This window comes from Prorops nasuta, unplaced genomic scaffold (assembly GCF_024137725.1).
Source record: "Prorops nasuta isolate Cenicafe-Biocafe unplaced genomic scaffold, Cenicafe_Pnas_1.2 PNAS00003, whole genome shotgun sequence".
Lineage (NCBI taxonomy): Eukaryota > Metazoa > Arthropoda > Insecta > Hymenoptera > Bethylidae > Prorops > Prorops nasuta.
The window spans coordinates 5,186,920-5,205,093 of record NW_027116800.1 but is presented as its reverse complement, the minus strand read 5'-3'; the positions used below and the strand labels follow the sequence as shown (position 1 = coordinate 5,205,093).

Here is an 18,174-nt window from a genome sequence, read left to right as displayed (position 1 = left end):
TTGAATGTTGGTCCTGTATGTAGTCCGGGGCTCTGTGCCCACGATAATCGTTGAATTTCCCGCAGAAGGAAGAGCACCGTCCAAAAATACGAGCAGCCTTACTCGAAGAAGCCGCCGCAGAAGAGCTACAGCAACGTGCCGAGTAACCATCATCCGGAAACTGCTGCCCTCGACAATGTCACGAGGATGCTGACCTTCAGCACCATGCCCACTTACAGGTTGGACTAGCTTTCTCTCTCTCTCTCTCTCTCTCTCTCTTTCTCATTCTCTCATTCTCTTCTCCGATACCACTCCCATAAGCCCGTTTCATATACTGTTTCTCTCTCCCGACCAGCCTCATTCGACCTATCAAACACTTAATTCAACGAACATAGTTCATTCCATATAAAAACGCGATAGAATTTTGGCTATAAAACCAGACACTATACGTCATATACAGATACACACACACACTACGTAAAAGTGTACTTTTTCCTCTTCTTTGCTCTCTTATTATTTTATGACGTTGCTACGCTTCTATATGTAGTATATACTATATATGTCATACATCGCGCTTGGTCACGGGAACACTATTCATCAAAATATCATCTAACACGCCAGTTTTTTATGTATCACATGACATGGAAACTCTTACTCTCTGATCATTCTGCTTTAATTTTCGTTCTACCCGTGAAACATTCACGTCTTTTGTGGCTATATTACGGAAAAATTCACGCTACGAGACGAGCTTCACGGAAAATTGTCGCGAATTGTCCATTTTCACCTATATCCTCCCTTACACTCTTTTGCCTCCTCTCTCACTCTATTTTCTCCTTTCACATATATACATATAGCATCATGACGATATGGAAAAATTTCTCCAATTTTCGGTCCGTGTTATCTCAATCGTGCGAACAAAATTCATTCAATTTTCAATCATAGAAGAAGAGACGTTATTTTTGCAAAAAGATCTTTTTGGACTTGAAAAGAGTGAGACGCGAGTTTGAAATTCTTCTTTTCTCTGGAGAGGTTTATTGGGTTGGGGGAGAAACAATCTGATTAATCGCGATCGACAAGGCTATACATTGGAACTATTTCTAGCCGCGAGGAGAATCAACGCGTGCTGTTTCGATCCCCGAATAACGTCCCATCGGCAGACGGGCCAAGACTCAAGTAAGTCGCGTGTATTTCCGCTGTTATGTGGAAACTTAATGTAAAACCCCTTATAAGCATTCAGTTTGAATACGTCCACCTGACATATTCGCAATTCAGACTTTATTCTTACCGGAAAATAACGAAGCAGTCTAATCAAAATGAGAAGCAGCGATTAACTTTATACGTTTTCCAAACATTCATCTTACGATTGTCAAAAGAAGCTTGCTTTTTTGCAAACATTAATATTGATAAAATAATCTATATACATATTGAGAATGCGTGAAAGAGCGAAAAATTTTGATTAATATTCTTGATTTTGATCTGCTTCGTAGCGCTCATATATCTGCAGTGACTCACGAAGCACCATCTTTTTCATTATTTATAATTTATCTGCACGTGGGACATAAAAAAGGGAAAGAGAGGGTTGTAAAATTGAAAAAGTCTTGCTTCTCTCCTCTTCCCTCTCTCTCTCTCTCTCTTTCTTTCTTTCTCTTTCTATCTCTCTTTCGCCTCCTTCTTTTTTCGTATATCTTCCAGCACTATATTCTCTTTTTACAATTCTATACTCTTAGAAGCAGCGAGATACTGAGTTTTCCCTCGGATATTTAATATTCAATGACGCACAACCACTTTATTCTTATCACATTTTTATTCGCATCAACTGATTGGTAAATATTCCGGTTATCCTGAAATTTACATAACGGCTCGATGCATTTGGCTCCGAATCACATTTCGTCCAATCATTTTCAATTATCATATTGCGCAATTTCGGATTACCTCGGTAGGATTCAATATCTTTTTCTTTCACCCACTTTATTCCCGCAACCACCTTGATCTTTTATTCTTCCAAAAATTATCGTTCCAAAAGGAAGGAGAGTTTTTCAACAGGGATGGAAAAATGTACAAAAAAAAAAGTGATAGGGAGAGGGAGAGTGAGAAAGAGTATCGAACAGTACAAGCCAATAATCCGAGGCGGAATTTCCGGTAATTCCCAGGCGTCCGGGGATACGCGATGATTTTTGATTTGTAGATTTATACAGGAACTAGGGGATTTTCGTGTTTTCCATACGAGACGGCCTTTGCGGTCAGACCAATCCAAGCGATGTACCATGTAAATCATATCACAGTAATTGAAGTGCATGTTTAGAGTTGGGATTTGGAGAGTAGTTTGATTTTCTCTCTCTCTCTCTCTCTCTCTCTCTCTCTCTCTTTCTCTCACACTCTCTGTCTCTCTGTCTCTCTTTACACCGACTCCCGCTCATGATCCACCCCTTCCTCTCTGGTTATCTCTACATCTCACCAATACCACTCTACACATCGCTGTTCTGTTTGTCCGCAGCTCGCGCTAGAGTAGAACGCGAAAACTTTGCTCGATTGGTCAGTCGTGGCGTCGAGCATTTAATCGAATCAGTACGGATTAACTGCGATCATATTCCGATGGACAAGTGTCATCGGGATTGACACTGCCAATTGCTACTGTGAGATTCTCTCGAGCTACAGTGTATGCGTACACACACATATATATAAATATATATCTATATAGAGAGAGATATATAGGCGCGCGATGACGAAGGTCGATATAATCCCATGAAAATTCGAGCGAGGAGCGATAAAGAGAAAAATCCATTGAGCGAAGAATCGTCGAATAATTTTTAGTTGGAAATAGCTAATTTCGTATATAGGGGGAGTTTCGGCTCTTTGGTCCCGTTATTGCATGAAGCATGCTGCACATATATATAGGATCCGCCACTTGGAGCGCCTGATAAGCAATGTGTATATATATATATATATATATGTGTGTAAGAAAAAGTGCTTATATATTTATCTTCATAACCATTAAAGACATTGAAAATTTGCATAAGATCTCTCCGAATGCAAATGGTTGAAATAAGGGCTTCGAAAAGCTCTTATTTAAAAATTTATTGTCTTTTATAGTTACGAAGATATATAGGTTTTTTCTCCAGCTATATATTCTCCGGGGTATTTCAAGTGATGCATCCTGTATGTGTGTACATAAACGTATGTAGTATATAAATATATCTATATATATATCTATATATTTTGTGTTCTCGCACGCTACAAGCTTCACCATTCTACCACTCCTTCTTGCAACAATTTCCAGGCTGAGATATGATCGAACAAGTATTATATCTATGTGTGTATTGTGTAGCACGTAAATTTTAGACGAAATGAAAGTTTTCAGTTGGAAAATCCTGATCGAACGATGGTAAGTCACGATGCACGCAGAATTATATTCGGTGACAGCGCGAATCAGAAGTAAGAAAAAGCTTATTACCAAATGGATGAAAATGATAATGTTGTAGAGAGGAGAGTTATTTGGTGCACCGAGTATAATACAAAGGGCTAATAAATGGGGTTAAATTCTCTCATTGATTTTGGCATGGGCTGAGAAAAGTCACGTGGTCTTGCCGAGTGATTCAGTCGCTAATTATTTTCTGTAATCGACGTGATTTCAGGGAGCCCAAACAGCAGGCGAAGAGGCCCGGAATGGAGCAGGAGGAAGGAGGTACGGGAGCAGAGGAGGATATCTCTTTCATTGATCTCCCACCAAACAGTCTCGCAAAGTTGCCTGAGAAGGGAATTTTAAAGAAACCCGGTGGTTACGGTATTGTAATGCCTGATAGTTGTAACGACAAAGTGGGCATGCTGAACTTAAAGAAAAAGAAAAGAGAAAAAAAGAAACGAGAAAAAAGAAAAGAAAGACGAGAAGCTCATCTTTCTGCCATTTTTTTTCACGTTCACCATGAAGGGTGTAGCCTTGGGCGCGCGGACTCCGATTCTGCTAGAAAATCTCTCGGTTTTCTTTTTCCCCTGGATTCCTTCATCTCTCGTTTCATCATCGCCGAAGCAGAAGGAGGCGAGAGGGGATGGAATTCCAATTTTCATGATGATCAAATTCTCATCTTTTTTTTTCTTTTAACGGGCAAATTCGTTTTCCGAGACTGGAACGCAAAAAAGAAACAAAACGAATCATGTCGCCCAAGAGATTTGGCCACTTTCGTTACAACTCTAGTAGAATCCGATCGCAGGTCGTGTATATATAGTGTAGTATAGGTAGTATACCTACATATATATATATAGCTCTTTGTAAAAGCTGGCGAAGAAGCTCAGCTATAAGTCTAGTGGCAGTGGTCGCTCTCGAGGAGGGATTTCTGCCAGTATACTACATAGATATAGCACGATGCCGAGGTTCGTTCGAGATTTAAAATTTGGGGGAGCGTCCTTGGGAGTGGGAGCCGCGGGGGTGGGTCGAGGGGCGAGGGAGACAAGTCGAAATCGATGAAAGAGATCCGTGCCCCTGAGAGACGGACCCTTCATGGACCCATGGCCACGGAGGGCACGGACGGAGGGAGAGCTAAGTCCCTTCGATATACACAGTTTGACCTTGAACGAATGTTTCGAACAGGTGTGGGCGGCGGTGGTGGCATAGCGGAGGTCGAACGGACGCTCAACAGATTGAACGGCTACCACGAGGAGATCATCGGGTTCTTCAGGGATGCCGAGGCTTGCCGAGAGCACTCCGGGACTCCATCCGGAAGCGGAAATCTACCGGATGACGAAATTCTCAGAAAGTCACTAGCCGATTGTGGCTACCCAGACGCTTACAGAAAGGATGCCGAAGGTTCGTCATTATGATTTTTCCTATATATTGATCTATCATCGAGTCGCGAATCGGGAATATAATTAGCAAACAGAGACCTATATATATATATATAGCATATATCAATTGTTATATATAATGAATAAGATTGGTCGGTGTTGGATGCACATATGTATATATATATATGCTTTAATGGATAAAGTTGGTTTGGGACGAGTTGATTAAGAGAGGAGTATATCGGGTTATCAGGTCAGGACAACATGGACAACCAGGAGTACGACGACGATTCGGAAGTGATAAGGCCTTGTGGCACCATTCGTATACGGACCTTGGAGGATTTGATAAGGCAGATCGACCACTGCGGAGCGCGCCAGTTCATGAGCCCGAGTGCCTCGGAGGACATCAGGATCTCCGAAAACGAGGCAGATCGTCACTATAGGATCCGCTTACCACCGGCATCCTCCATCTGCAGCGAATCCCCTCAGGGGTAAGCCTCGCGCGATACTCACAGCATTTATTTCACTCCCTTCACCTTTCATTTTCCAATTATTCCCAGCTAACAATTGGAGCCTCTTACGTCATGCGCAGCAGCCATCCATAAAGTGCTCCAATTATAACTTCATTCTTCAACCTTCCCATATCTCTCGCTTCACTCGATATAGGATTTACAACGACGTCACCCTTCCGCTTTCCATTTCCACGCCCTCCACACACTTTCCACCAACCCTTAATTCTCAATTGGAGAACGCCTTGCTCGGCTTCGAGATATTATTTCTTGGTATTTTTATATACCTAAGATATTATCATTTTCAAGCTCAAATTTTCTTTTATCAAAATAGCGAGTAGTTCGACCATTACTGCTGATTTTCTTTATCTCCAATCAGCATTATCGAATTGTGCAGAATTTTTACTTCTCATCTCTTCTACAAGCTAAGCTCAGCTATTTTTTCCCCTTTTCTTTCTTCTTTTCTTTTTCCACAATTACTTAAATACGCTATTGCTCGTTTCAGGCTATCTCGCTCTACTTTTATCTACTAAATATTCTGTATACTATACTATATTGTATGTATAATGTACAGAATTCTCTTTTCGATTTGGCACTTTATTATACGCTTACAAGTCTTACTCAATTTTACGATCATAATCATAACCGTAATCATTATCATCATCACCATCATCATCATCATCATCATTGAAATTATGTAAATCAGCATTATTATTATTCGTGCAGAGCGCTCCATAATTTTTTTCTTGTTTGCCATCAAACTGCTTTGGAGTAATTTTGAAAACGGTGGTAATGGACGCGCAAAAGGACAGCAATAATTGACCAACGCATTTGCCGTTTATACTTTGCTCCATTGAAGCACCGTGCAAAGTTTGGAGCGCTCTGCAACGATAGAAAAAATGTTTATAATTATAATCAGTATCATCGTAATCATGGTATCGTGCAATAGTATTGGGTACTACGCATTGATAAGACTGGCGCGATTGGCTATAGAGAGTACGTGTTGCAGTATCTTCGGCACTTTTGCTCGTGTGCAAGGCAAATAAAAAAATGCAGAGTCTGTTTATACGTAAAAGAAAGTAAAACTGTAGGAGGTGGGGAAAGAATGGGAAGAAATGGTTGGAAAAAGGTTGGATTGGTGGATTTTTGCGTAGAAGCAGAAGGTGCAGCCGCGGCCGCGACGACGACTCGACCTTCATCTACGGCGAATATCGCCATCCCACTTCACGCTGTCCTTACGGCTCTCACCAGCACACTCATCAACACTCGCATCAAATGCACGAGGAGGAGAGTATCTATGAAACTGCCGATCCTGACAGGGGCTTAAATACTAGGGGCGAGACCCCCGATAGCGAAAGGTATCCCCCAATCTTTCAGTAACAAACACCAAATTCAGCTTTTCTAATAGCACCCCCCCCCCCCCCCTCAAACACCCAATTCATTCATTCCAATTGCACCGTCGACCAATTCAAATACTCTATTATTATTATATTATATATAGTAATTTACCTATAGCCCATTTCCATTCTTCTGCCCATTTCTCTGCAACATCTCCGGATAAACAATCTCGGTCGATTCAAAGTATCGTAGTGGAACAATAAAACAATAAAATTACATTTGTCTCTCTGTGTGTATGTGTGAATTTAATCGAGATAATTGCTCCTGAGGTAGGATTGTTTATCAGTGATTATTCTTGGGTAACGCAAACACTTGATTTCCCCTCTGTCCAATGAGGAAAAGCCTTAGGTCGCGCGGGGGTCGTGATAGCTGTGCCTAAAATCACAGATCGTTTATTCAGATAAGGATTGGGTGTGTGGCAGATTCCTAGAGTAAATGAATCTCGTGCGTGTTCAAAGAGAATCGATCGATCGGATCCTCTTTGTAATGAAATTGATCGAAAAAAGAGTGTATAAATAGACTCAGCATATTCTCTATTCTTCAGCTAGTAGAATTAGCTAATATAGGAATTCTCTTATCTTCCTTCCTTTCATTTACTATATATATACATACATATATACAGTAGCTTCTCGAAATTTATCGCTCGCTTGCATCCCCGTCTCGCTTGACAAAAGAAAAGAAAAAATCTTCCTGCTATTTGTGTGTCCAAATATAAAAATGCAACGTTTTAGCATGCTATACATATCTGTCTACTGTTTCAAGTGCTTCGGCATAACTGGCTGTGAATGCGTAGCGAAAACATTACTTGCAAAATACCTAGTGCATGTCCTTACAATTCAACTAATCCATGCAACTAATCGATTATCATCCTTGAAAAACCGCAATCGATCAATTTGATCGATTGTGGGAAATTCATTTGGTTGATCCCCTTTGATGAACGAATGGCGTCACATAGATTTTCTATACCTTCTCATCAAGATGAAAATAGAAGGGAAAAAACTGTCTCGATAACCAGTCAGTTCTCGCACTGATCCTTATCTGAAAATTTCTTGTTCGACTCGAGTTTGATACGAGTGAGAAAGGGGTCGGAGAATTTAACATATATGCGCTTGGCGAATGCACGTGACAGGTTGCGCGTGTGTGTTGGTGATACAGCGACGAAAAAGGTATAGCTGATAGCTGCGGTTTTTAATGAAAAAGTGCTACTTCTCCTCCGGTAAACATTGTCTTTCACCCGCGCTTTATTGATCATTGCAAGCATTTCAATGGTCCAGATAAAGTTTTTAATCGACTTTCCTATAATTAATCTCTGAAATTTAATTACTGGCGATTTGTTATTTTCCAAGGAAACGTCATAATTCTTTGCGTTTACATATTAAAGAATTGTTTGTATGAAAGTGCAAACAATGGGAATTTGCAACTATTTAGCGTCGGGAACTGATGAAATTTTAATCGATCGATCGATGTCACCGGGGTACGCCAACACCCAAGCAAAACCGAACTACGAGAAAAGGATAATTATCTGAGGAAAATTGAAAAGTTAATTGTGAAATGTAGAGAAAAATGCACAAGTTATTTGCTAGTAAACGAGTTTCAAGAATTTAATGTTTTTAACTTGGTAGTGATGAGATATATATAGCGTATACATATAAACGATAGGTTGATTACTGACTTGATCGGTTTGCTGACAGTAGTGTAGTAATGCTAAAAGTAATATAAAAAGATATTGAAATGAGAGAGAGAGAGAGAGAGAGAGAGAGAGAGAGAGAGAGAGAGAATGAGAGTGCGAATGAGAGTGAGAGTTAAGCGTTAGTGTACATACGTTTATGTAGATGCAATGGGCTCGTGTAATGTTGTTATTTTCTAGTGATGCATTTATTCAAGCTCAACAACAATTAGCCCTGTGGACGAGTGAGGAGGGTTTGCAGCACCGACCCCCGCAGCAGCCCCCACCACTCTGCCAGGGAGCCGGAAGCAGAGGAGGTAGCGTCTCCAGCGTGTGCGGAAGTGGAGCTGGAAGTATCGTAGGAGTTGCGGGAGGAGCGCCGCAACAGCAACAGCAACTGCCGGTGGAACAACTGCCAAAGCACCGTGGCTATTATCCACCCCCGCCTCACGTAACAACGGCAAAACCAAAAGGAATAATTACAAAGACAACCGTAAACGGTTGCCCTCCAAGCGAGGAGGGCGCCCCAAATGCTCAATCCCACCAACAAATGTCCCCCGAAATACGTGGAATCGATGTTAATCACTTGCCTAATATAAAATGCCCGCTAGACGATAACTTTATTAGTCTAGATTGTAACATAAATAATGGCTCCCCTAAAGAATTAAATACCAACAACACTAGTGATAACGAGAATACTGCCCTACTGCCCCCTTCGAATTTCCCCGAGTACAAGCATTGATAAGAATCCTGTATTAATCGATGACAGATAGTGTCTCCGATAAATTAAGGAACATGACAGCAAGAACAAAAAAAACATGATATGGTTACCAAAAGTATCCTTTTCTCCCCCTCCTTCCGCTACCTCCCTGCCCATCCACCCACCCACCATTTTTCTCAAGCCCTATCCCAAACGAGATAAAAAGTTATAACCAAAAGTCCCTTCCCCTCTCCTCGTTCCTAAAAAAACATTAAATAACACACAAATTAAAAAGCACATAGTGGTGTGAAACGATGATTTAATCTCGAACTCGCATTTTATACTGAATAGTGTAAATAATCGATAAACTATTGATCGCAAAACAACAACAACAGGTATTAAATTATAATGAATTAAAATAATCTATATGAAATGTTTATTAATAAACATTAGTAAAAGGATTTACTCAATGCCTGTGTGTATTTATTTTGACAATTCCTCGTAATGAAATCCAACAAAGGAAAGAAAAAAAAAGCTGTAAAATAAAATGGAAGCATGACATACCGATGAGATAGAACCAAAAATGTCACGCAGTGACAAAACAAAGCTGTTATTATTAATATTACTGTTACAATTTCCAACTTTATAATTATTGTGGCATGCCAGGGTTTTATAATTCGAGGAGACAAATTGGCATAAGTACTGTCTATTCTTCAAACGAGGTTCATTTTCCGCAGGATACTTCTCATCGTTCTGAAAGTAATTTCTAGCGCTCGGAATATTCAAGGCATCCTTTCTGATCCTTTGAAAATTCTCAGAGTTTGACAATACCAAACTTCGGTTCGGAGTCAAAGGCTTTTCGCGACGTTGTATCAAGGTACATTGTGTATACCATTATACGTGTATGCGTGTGTTTGTCCCATGCGTCCTTTCGCTCTCTCCAAGGGTACACGCATATATACATACTATACTCGTTACAGTATTTTACATATTATAACGAGAATTAGCGAACGAAAACGAGAATCGAGAGTGGAAATAGCGAATGGGTAAACCACAAACAAGCTCCCTTCTTGTTGAATATATAAACTACTATCTAACATAACAGGAAAAAACTTCGTTAATTGTAACAAACTCTCTTACAATTGCAATCTTTTTTTCATTCGTTAAGAAAAAAGGAATAGAAGACAAGAATTGGAGCTCTTGTCGGAGCAAGGATCTCGTCTAAGCTTCTCTAAGCCAGGAATTATCGTTCCAATATGTATACCCACCGCGTCACGTGTTCCTGGCATAAAAGGGGTTAGTGCCTGCTCCTGTTGGGGCTGGTGCGAGACAGAGCAAGAACGAGCGAGACTCGGTCAGACAGGGCGTTATGGGGTTACCGGTTACGTGGAACGAATATCAGTGTTGTTATCGCTCGCTACCTTGGCAACCATGTACATGGCTGCTGCTACAAGCTACAAGTTTTCACGCAGTTAAAGTCTCTCCTTTCCTCCTCCGCCAATTTACGCACGCTGTTTACTGCTCCTCCCTGAGAACTAGAACAACTCCCAATTTTTCAAGAGATCATCAGGAATGATCAGTATCATTCATCCCAAGCTCGAGACGAAGCCTCCGATCTATCGAGGTAAAAGATCGAATTTGTCAAAATCTGCGGCTTGCAATGGAGAGTTCCTTGGAAAATGTAAATCGGTAGAGGATTCGAGGGTGAGGACGAGGTTCGAGTCTGATTCGGGGAATGTATCTGGGGCAATGAGAATCTCGGCGATACCGAGGTTAGTGGAGACTAAGGAGAAAGAGGAGGAGCAGGAGGAGAATGAGGCCAATGATTTAAGCGTTTCGCGAACTGACAAGTGTATGAAGGAGTTGAGAAATGAAGTTGAAGTGCTAAAGGGCAACGACTGCAACCAGAACATAATAGAATCGGACCACTCGGTTTTCCAGCAGCTATGTACCATGATAAACGACCTCGAGCAAAATACTCAAGACGAATTAGTTAAGCTTAACGAGTCGGATAATCGGAATATTGGCGCCAAGTTGGATGATGAAACAGCCGCTCTGGACAAGAAGTACATATACCAAGTGAGAAGACTATGATGACCGCGTCTTTCAATTTTGAGATCCTCTCATAACTTTCGGTCGCATAAGACACACGCTTTTATCCTATAATTATAATCAAAAATGAGAAATGTCTATGTATACACACACGGGATCGTCCATTTTTCAGTTGATACCAGAAAAGGAGATGAAGGAAAGTACAAGCGAATCCATTTACAACGAGATGATGACGTTCCTAGGATCACTGGAGGATGGTAATTTCGTCAATCTTTCTTTGATCGTTATTTATCTCGAAAACTCACTATCGTTAAAATATAGCAATTGATTCAGCAGCAAATTGTAACAATGGGCTGATATTGAACAAGTCAGCTCTGGATCCCGTGAAAGAAATTTGTGAGATTTTTTCCGATAGTTATCCTTGTCTCGACTACGATGGGTAAGTATGAAAAGTAGGGGGGGGGGGGTGGGGTGGGGTGCAGAGAAGCGTGACTTTAGAGAGGAATAATCGGGTAAAATTTTAGAAACGTGGAGATGACGGATGGGACAAAGGCTGATTTAGCAGCGGCGCGTTTGCAAATCGAGGAAATATCGGCGTCTCTTGCGATGCTGAAGGAGCAGCTCAGAGAGGAGCGTAAGATCTCGTGCGAGAAATTAGATTCGCAGAAGAAACGGTATGAGGGCAGGCTGGATAGTCAAGAGAAGAAATATTGCGTGATTGTAAAGAGGCATCAAAAATTCGTGGAACAGGTTTTGAGGGAGAAGAGCGAGTTAAACGATAAATGCGACGCTTTGGCACGGAGAATGAAAGAAATGGAGGCTAAAGCGCAGCGAGACCTGAAGGTTTTGGCCGACAGGCACTCAGTGGAATTGCGAAAGACGAAGGAGCATTGCGCAGCAGCTGAGAAAATTCGCAGAGAACGCTGGCTCGAGACTAAAACCACGAAAATAAAGGTCGGTGTGTGCTTCGGGCGAATGACGCTTAATTAATTCTACTCGAGCACGACCAGCTTCTTCCTACCGTAATATCATTTCATTTCTCTCTGTATCTCTCAATCTTCCACCCTTTTAAAACTCCACCAGTCCTCTATTTCCTTCTCCTCCATTCTCTCCTGCAGCGTTTCATCCGAATCTTTCGACTTTTGCCATTGTTACATACATATACCATACACGTTCAGTTTCTTCCTACTGTAATCATATTCGAAAAGAGAATTAATCGTTTAGAGTCTGTTAGGCAATGACTGTGAAAGGATTGGAGCCGGAATTGAGAAACATGGTAGAACAGCACCAGGAGGAGCTGCAGCAAATCAGGACTGCACACATGAAGGAATTGCAGGAGACGGAATTACGGGCGATTCGCCGTATGAATCAAAACTTGGAGCAACTCAGGATAGAACTAACGGCTAGTCATGAAAAGATATTGGCCAACGAGAAGGAGATTTTATGGTTCAGGTACAAAGAGAAGCTGGACGAACAGGAAGCCAAGATGCATTTGTTGCAGAGAAAATTTATAGAGGATTTGGATCGTGAAAAATCAGCTTTTCAACAGGAACTGATTAAACGCGACGCTGAGAAGGATCAGAGTATTGAACAAGCTCGCAAACAATATCAGGTACAGAGAGAGAACCTTTTTTTCAATAAACCTTCATTATAGCCCCTCGTTTTACCCGTTCCAGTCCCCAGACCCAATTCGTTTACCATTAACGATAATTTGTTGTTATTGAATATAATATTTCGAGCAAGGCTTGGATAAAATAAGTCTGAATAATTTCAATTGGGTAGAGAGAGGTGGAGGTCTTGAAAGAGAGACAACAGCTCGAGATAAAAACGATCCGTGAGTCTCTGAAGAGCGAGTGGAAAAACTGGTTCGAGAAGTATAAGAGGCAGCAATCCGAGAATTTGGAAAATGCGGAACGCGTGATTCTTCAGGATTGCAAAAAAAAGCGCGATCAAGAAATCGAGCTGGCCATCGCACGCCTCGAGAAGGAAGCTCGTGACACGAGAGCCATCCTGCAGAAAGGTTTTGACAATAAACTCAGGTAAGCTTGGGAGAAGGAGCTTTTGCGAATTTCGGATTATAACGCGTTAGCTTTTTTCAAGATGTACCAAGGAACGATACGACGCGGAGCTCCAATCTGCCAAGGATAACGAAGAAACGTTACGTACCAAATTGGAACTGAAATGCGAACAATTGACCAGAATTGAGAATGAGCTTCGTGAGACAGAAAATAAGTTGAGGCAGTGCACGATTAATCTGGTCAATTCCAACGATGTAAGTCTTCCCGTTGCTCCTTCATCTTTTTTAATACAATCTTTAATGATCCTTTACCTCGCGTCTTTATTTCTTAGCTGATAGAAAGTGCAAAGGCTGATAGAGATAATGCTAGAAAAATAGCACGTATGGAAATAGAGAGTGAGAAAAAGGAATTGGAAAAGAAAATTACAGTATTATATCAGGAAATTAACGATCATCATTCTAATAAGGAGATATTATTAACACAGATACATAACAGGTGAGACAGATTTTGCAGAAAATAAATTAGATCTTCCCTATAAACATGTGTTCATTTTCAGAGTTAAACTGGTAGTATCTCAGAAAATGTTGACAATACGAAATCTCAATAAGGAAATAGTAGACTTGAAATCCAAGTGTCAACACTTGGAACAATTATTGGATCAACAAAGGAAAGAATATATCCTAAGATCCTTCTAATACTAATATTTAACAATATAATAATATATAAACGAATGACAATAAGCTCATGTCAAAAATTATATTCTTTTTAGCTTAGATTAGTTACAATAACCTCAATATTGTATTAATATTTCTTTAAAACAAAAATAATTACAAAAAGATTACAAGATCATGAATCTCAGCTTATTTAGGTAAATGCAATTAAAATTTAAAAACCGGTAAAAATGACAATTTTTATCATACACAATTTTAGCAAGATTTAGAGTATTGATATTGATTCAGTTGAAGCATTTCTGCTACATCAATTTGCAAGATTCGGTCGCAAAATTTAATCAAACCTTTTTAACAATTTGTACAACGTCTTCATCGCATAGGACATGATCCTTGCCAACTTTTTGCGGTTGATGTTTTACCGACGAGCCCCAAACCAGAGCGCTGCAACGTAATATTCACATAAGTCAGAAAATATTAATTTAATCTTTTTTTATAATCATATAATATATGCAAAAGTACACACTATTTAAACTCCTTGGCTATAGATCTATGCAATTTATTACAAAAGTCTTCTACAGTTCGTCGTTCCGTATTTAACACAACTGGAGAATTATAGTCAGGTAATTGTCCTTTAGGTTTTGTGTAGCTGTAATCAAAGTGTTTTAAATATGGAGATCAATCACCACAAAAATAATTAAAATACTCACATTCGAACAAGCTGTAGATACTGCCACATTTTTTCCAGTAGATCGTCAAAATTCCATTTATGATGGGCAGATATGGGCACACAGTGAGGTATTTTATATATAACATCCAGCTCCTCAATACTAATTTGATCTGATGAAAAAGTGAAGTTATATAAAATGTATTATTTTATTTACAAATATTTTTTCTTATTTACCTATTTTATTTAGAAGATAAATACAAGGTATATAAACACGATTTCCTTCAATTACATCAATAAGATCATCCGATGTAGCATCATAGCGGAGAGTGATGTCTGCATTGTGGATCCTGTACTCTGACAGTATCGATTTCACTGTATCCAAATCAAGCTCTGACTGTGCACACTGGCAAAGAATGCAACTGCCTTAGTCTCTCAGTCAAATTCCTGTCTGGTATAGACAGTAAGCACATCAAGCTTGTTCTTTTAACTTAGAAAGCTACATGTGAAACATTTTACAAACTTAATACAGATAAAACAATTGTTCTTTAGCATAAGAAAATAAAAAAAATTTTCAAGTTCATTTAAATCATATGTAGCTCTCGTACTTAGAATTTAATATATAATTGTTAATTACCATGGTTTGCAAATTGATACCTCCTTTGTCCTTTTTCCGGAAAGTAATATTGGGTGGTTGCTTGTTCAACCTTAGTCCAAATCCTTCCAACTCATGTTCTATCAATCTTTTATGTCCCAAAGGCTTAAGAACATCCAGAACAATAAAAATTAAACTACAAGTTCTTGCAACTGCTATTACTTGTCTTCCCCTTCCTTTGCCATCCTTGGCACCTTCTATAATACCAGGCAAATCAAGCAATTGAATTTTTGCTCCTTTATATTTAATGCAACCAGGCACAGTGGTGAGTGTTGTAAATTCATATGCTGCTACCTCTGAATAAACACCGGCTAATGTACTTAACAATGTTGATTTGCCAACAGAAGGGAAACCTGAAGAAACATTAAAAAAGAAAATTAAGGAAGTTGGGCAAGGTTCAAATCATGTATATTAGTATAAAATAATAATGAATGTACCAACGAATCCAATTCTAGCATCACCAGTTTTAGCTACTTCAAATCCTTGCTCTCCACCTCCACCACCACCTTTTGGAGTTATGAGCTCTCTTCTCAGTTTAGCTAACTTAGCTTTTAATAAACCAAGATGCCCTGAAGTAGCTTTATTTTTCTGAGTACGTGCCATCTATTAATTACCAAGTATTCATGTTAATATTTAAAAATAAAACAAAAGGATTATAAATAATTCCTAATTTATAGGTTACCTCAGCTTCAATAGAAGCTATTTTTTCTAAGATAGTACTCATTTCGATTTACGTAGAGTTAGAACAGAATAGGAACAAATCACTTTAGAACGCTGAAGTATTATCGACTCCACTGAACACTACTAAGGCGCACTATACAATCATGTTTATAAAATTAACGTTACCGCACGTGCAACGTGCACGATTTGTTTAGCAGGAACACAAGTTACAGGCAAGAGTAAAAGCAGATGCAGAGTCACAGAAACTGCCGGAACCACCGGAACCCGAAACTGTTATGTTAATGGAAAGAGGAACTGAGAAACGTGGTGGAGCGGAATTTGGAAACACCTGAATGGGCCTAGGAACTCTAGGGAGAGGCGAGAGCTATAGGGGCATGTCGACGTCGCATTGGCCCGCATGAGCAATCTCCCGATTCCCGACGTTCCCGTTCGTCCCAGTTCGTCCCGTTTCATGTCTGCTACTCATGCTTACTGCTACTGTCTATGGTCCACTATGGGCACTATGGTCTGTCTACTGTCTAGCGTCTGCAAGCTTCTGCTATAGAACAATAACACACAGGTCACAGATCAGTTCAGAATGTTCAGATCAGAATAGTTCAGAACAATAGAGTAGCTAGGTTACTGCTAGAATAAACTCTTCTACGCGGTGCCGCGGTGTATGAAGTGTGATTTAATATTTTGACTGCCCGCATTTTTTCATAAAATATATGTTTTTTTTTCTCAAAGATTTGTCAATATAAATAACATACGTAGTTAATACATTATCGAGAGTATTGCAAAAACACTATAATTACTTTGCCAGCAGCTTAAAGGTTAAACATACAGACCCTTTTTATTTTATATCTATCTACGTGTGTAATGGTGTAAAGGAGAAAAAAGTTTTTAAATTACAATTAAGTATGTTTAATACCAGCATTAGTTTATTAGTAAGACGTTTTTGCATTAATAATAGTGAAAAAATAGTTCGTTATTTTGACAAATTCGGTAAAACATTAATTTACTTTTTTTATTTATAGATTAATTTAAATTATTGAATAAAAACATGAGGATATAAATAGAAAATGTATGATATAGAAGTATTTAATATTAAATTTTGATTTCAGGACATCGTAACAATCATATAGACACAATGGATAGTTCAAAAAATATTGTATGGATGGATATGGAGGTAAGAATTGATAAATAATAATAGAGTTTACTATAATATCGCTATATTTATAATATAACTTTATTATCAGATGACAGGATTGGATTTGGAAAAGGATAAAATAATGGAAGTGGCTTGTGTAATTACTGATGAAGATTTGAATCCTATTACTGATGGTTTAAATATAGTAATCTCTCAATCAAATGGAATGTATGATCAATTAAATGAATGGTGCAAACTTAATCACACAAAGGTTTGTTTCTCATCCCTTTAATACGCTGACTGCCATAGTACTTCTCAAGGTCATAAGTAATAACAATATTTGTTTCCTTCTTGGTTCTGAATAAAGTTTGCATGATTATATTTTCTATTCAATTAAACAGAAGTCGGTTTGTGTATCACAACCTTGGTTCTTAATTCTTATTCTTGAACCAAGTTGAAAATAACTTACTGTATTTGAAGCCCTAGGCAATAACATAGTCTGTGATTTACCTTGCATTTGGCAGTCAGCATGTTAACGAACTTTAGAAAAATATTCTATTTTTATAATGTCTAATTCTATGCTTTCTCTATTAGTCAGGACTGATTTTTGATTGTGAGAAAAGTATAATTTCTTTAAAAGAAGCTGAAAATTCTTTATTAAATTTTTTACAAACATATGTAAAAAGTCAACAATGTCCATTAGCAGGAAATACAGTATATATGGATAGATATTTTCTTAGTAAGAATATGCCACGGGTTAATGATTATTTACATTATAGAATTATTGACGTATCCAGTGTTAAGGAGCTTATTAAGTATAACAAATTCTTTTTCTACTTTTCATTTTTACTATTATATATATATATATATATATTTATGATTTTAATAAACATTTATTATACAGGCGGTGGCATCCAGAAGTTTTCGCAAAAATGCCTAAAAAAACTTTACAACACAGAGCTTTGCCAGATATTAAGGAAAGCATAGCAGAACTGTCTTATTATAAAAAACATGTATTTAATAAAATATGTCATGAAACTTGAATTAAAGGAATCAAGTATTCGTACAGGCATGATTGTTTCTTATTTTTGATAATATTTGAGGATTTCATTAGAAAAATATTAAGAAGAAAGAAAAACAAATGTACTCTGCATAACTAAGGGCTCTTGGAATAATTCAAAATTTACGATCATTCCTATGTTGGTATATGTACATATTGTTAATTGTTTAGCTATATATAACATCTAATTAAAATATATAATCTTATAAAAAATCATAG

General features: G+C 38.6%; 4 protein-coding genes across 20 annotated transcripts in view; 3 read left to right on the top strand and 1 right to left on the bottom strand.

Moving 5' to 3' along the window:
- The window catches only part of mmd (mind-meld), a 75,545-nt gene extending 66,050 nt beyond the window's left edge, over nucleotides 1–9,495 (top strand). For 5 of the 13 annotated variants that reach the window (XM_066746592.1, XM_066746614.1, XM_066746584.1 and 2 more), the window contains exons 20-26: nucleotides 66–218; nucleotides 1,081–1,152; nucleotides 3,612–3,760; nucleotides 4,562–4,777; nucleotides 5,006–5,243; nucleotides 6,416–6,619; nucleotides 8,527–9,495. In XM_066746592.1, coding sequence (XP_066602689.1) covers nucleotides 66–218; nucleotides 1,081–1,152; nucleotides 3,612–3,760; nucleotides 4,562–4,777; nucleotides 5,006–5,243; nucleotides 6,416–6,619; nucleotides 8,527–9,067 — 1,573 coding nt within the window. In that variant the 3' untranslated portion in view covers nucleotides 9,068–9,495. The remainder of the gene's footprint in view (nucleotides 1–65; nucleotides 219–1,080; nucleotides 1,153–3,611; nucleotides 3,761–4,561; nucleotides 4,778–5,005; nucleotides 5,244–6,415; nucleotides 6,620–8,526) is intronic. The other 8 variants (XM_066746617.1, XM_066746600.1, XM_066746621.1 and 5 more) reach the window with 8 other exon arrangements.
- Nucleotides 9,496–10,670: 1,175 nt separating this feature from the next.
- On the top strand, nucleotides 10,671–13,818 carry LOC136785572 (centrosomal protein of 131 kDa-like). The gene is made up of 9 exons (XM_066746682.1): nucleotides 10,671–11,104; nucleotides 11,250–11,334; nucleotides 11,414–11,516; nucleotides 11,602–12,031; nucleotides 12,312–12,689; nucleotides 12,860–13,116; nucleotides 13,178–13,349; nucleotides 13,427–13,590; nucleotides 13,652–13,818. Exons 1-9 carry the CDS (start codon nucleotides 10,775–10,777, stop codon nucleotides 13,788–13,790), a joined length of 2,058 nt encoding a protein of 685 aa, XP_066602779.1. The 5' UTR covers nucleotides 10,671–10,774; the 3' UTR covers nucleotides 13,791–13,818.
- A 19-nt stretch (nucleotides 13,819–13,837) lies between these two features.
- Nucleotides 13,838–16,009, bottom strand: 128up (GTP-binding protein 128up). The gene is made up of 7 exons (XM_066746685.1): nucleotides 15,768–16,009; nucleotides 15,523–15,688; nucleotides 15,068–15,438; nucleotides 14,668–14,836; nucleotides 14,474–14,603; nucleotides 14,290–14,412; nucleotides 13,838–14,207 (listed from the first exon to the last, which is right to left on the bottom strand). Exons 1-7 carry the CDS (start codon nucleotides 15,807–15,809, stop codon nucleotides 14,105–14,107), a joined length of 1,104 nt encoding a protein of 367 aa, XP_066602782.1. The 5' UTR covers nucleotides 15,810–16,009; the 3' UTR covers nucleotides 13,838–14,104.
- Nucleotides 16,010–16,212: 203 nt separating this feature from the next.
- LOC136785575 (probable oligoribonuclease) lies at nucleotides 16,213–18,085 on the top strand. Of its 5 annotated transcripts, XM_066746687.1 has the most exons (5): nucleotides 16,269–16,750; nucleotides 16,870–16,934; nucleotides 17,005–17,166; nucleotides 17,490–17,710; nucleotides 17,800–18,085. In XM_066746687.1, exons 1-5 carry the CDS (start codon nucleotides 16,666–16,668, stop codon nucleotides 17,936–17,938), a joined length of 672 nt encoding a protein of 223 aa, XP_066602784.1. In that variant the 5' UTR covers nucleotides 16,269–16,665; the 3' UTR covers nucleotides 17,939–18,085. The 5 variants fall into 5 exon arrangements, with proteins under 5 accessions (XP_066602788.1, XP_066602786.1, XP_066602783.1 ...); XM_066746691.1 differs by having other exon boundaries at nucleotides 16,213–16,325; nucleotides 17,490–18,018; XM_066746689.1 differs by having other exon boundaries at nucleotides 16,265–16,692; nucleotides 17,490–18,018.
- Nucleotides 18,086–18,174: the final 89 nt, after the last annotated feature.

Bases quoted from the DNA above. Each gene is read 5' to 3' on its own strand.
- LOC136785572 (XM_066746682.1), top strand. From the start codon at position 10,775: ATGAGAATCTCGGCGATACCGAGGTTAGTGGAGACTAAGGAGAAAGAG. The intron at 11,105-11,249 runs GTGAGAAGACTA...TCCATTTTTCAG, and splicing joins ACAAGAAGTACATATACCAA to TTGATACCAGAAAAGGAGAT. The intron at 11,517-11,601 runs GTAAGTATGAAA...GTAAAATTTTAG, and splicing joins CCTTGTCTCGACTACGATGG to AAACGTGGAGATGACGGATG.
- LOC136785575 (XM_066746686.1), top strand. From the start codon at position 16,666: ATGTTTAATACCAGCATTAGTTTATTAGTAAGACGTTTTTGCATTAAT. The intron at 16,935-17,004 runs GTAAGAATTGAT...CTTTATTATCAG, and splicing joins TTGTATGGATGGATATGGAG to ATGACAGGATTGGATTTGGA. The intron at 17,167-17,489 runs GTTTGTTTCTCA...TTTCTCTATTAG, and splicing joins GCAAACTTAATCACACAAAG to TCAGGACTGATTTTTGATTG.
- 128up (XM_066746685.1), bottom strand. From the start codon at position 15,809: ATGAGTACTATCTTAGAAAAAATAGCTTCTATTGAAGCTGAG. The intron at 14,604-14,667 runs GTAAATAAGAAA...CTTTTTCATCAG, and splicing joins TTATCTTCTAAATAAAATAG to ATCAAATTAGTATTGAGGAG. The intron at 14,413-14,473 runs GTGAGTATTTTA...CTTTGATTACAG, and splicing joins TATCTACAGCTTGTTCGAAT to CTACACAAAACCTAAAGGAC.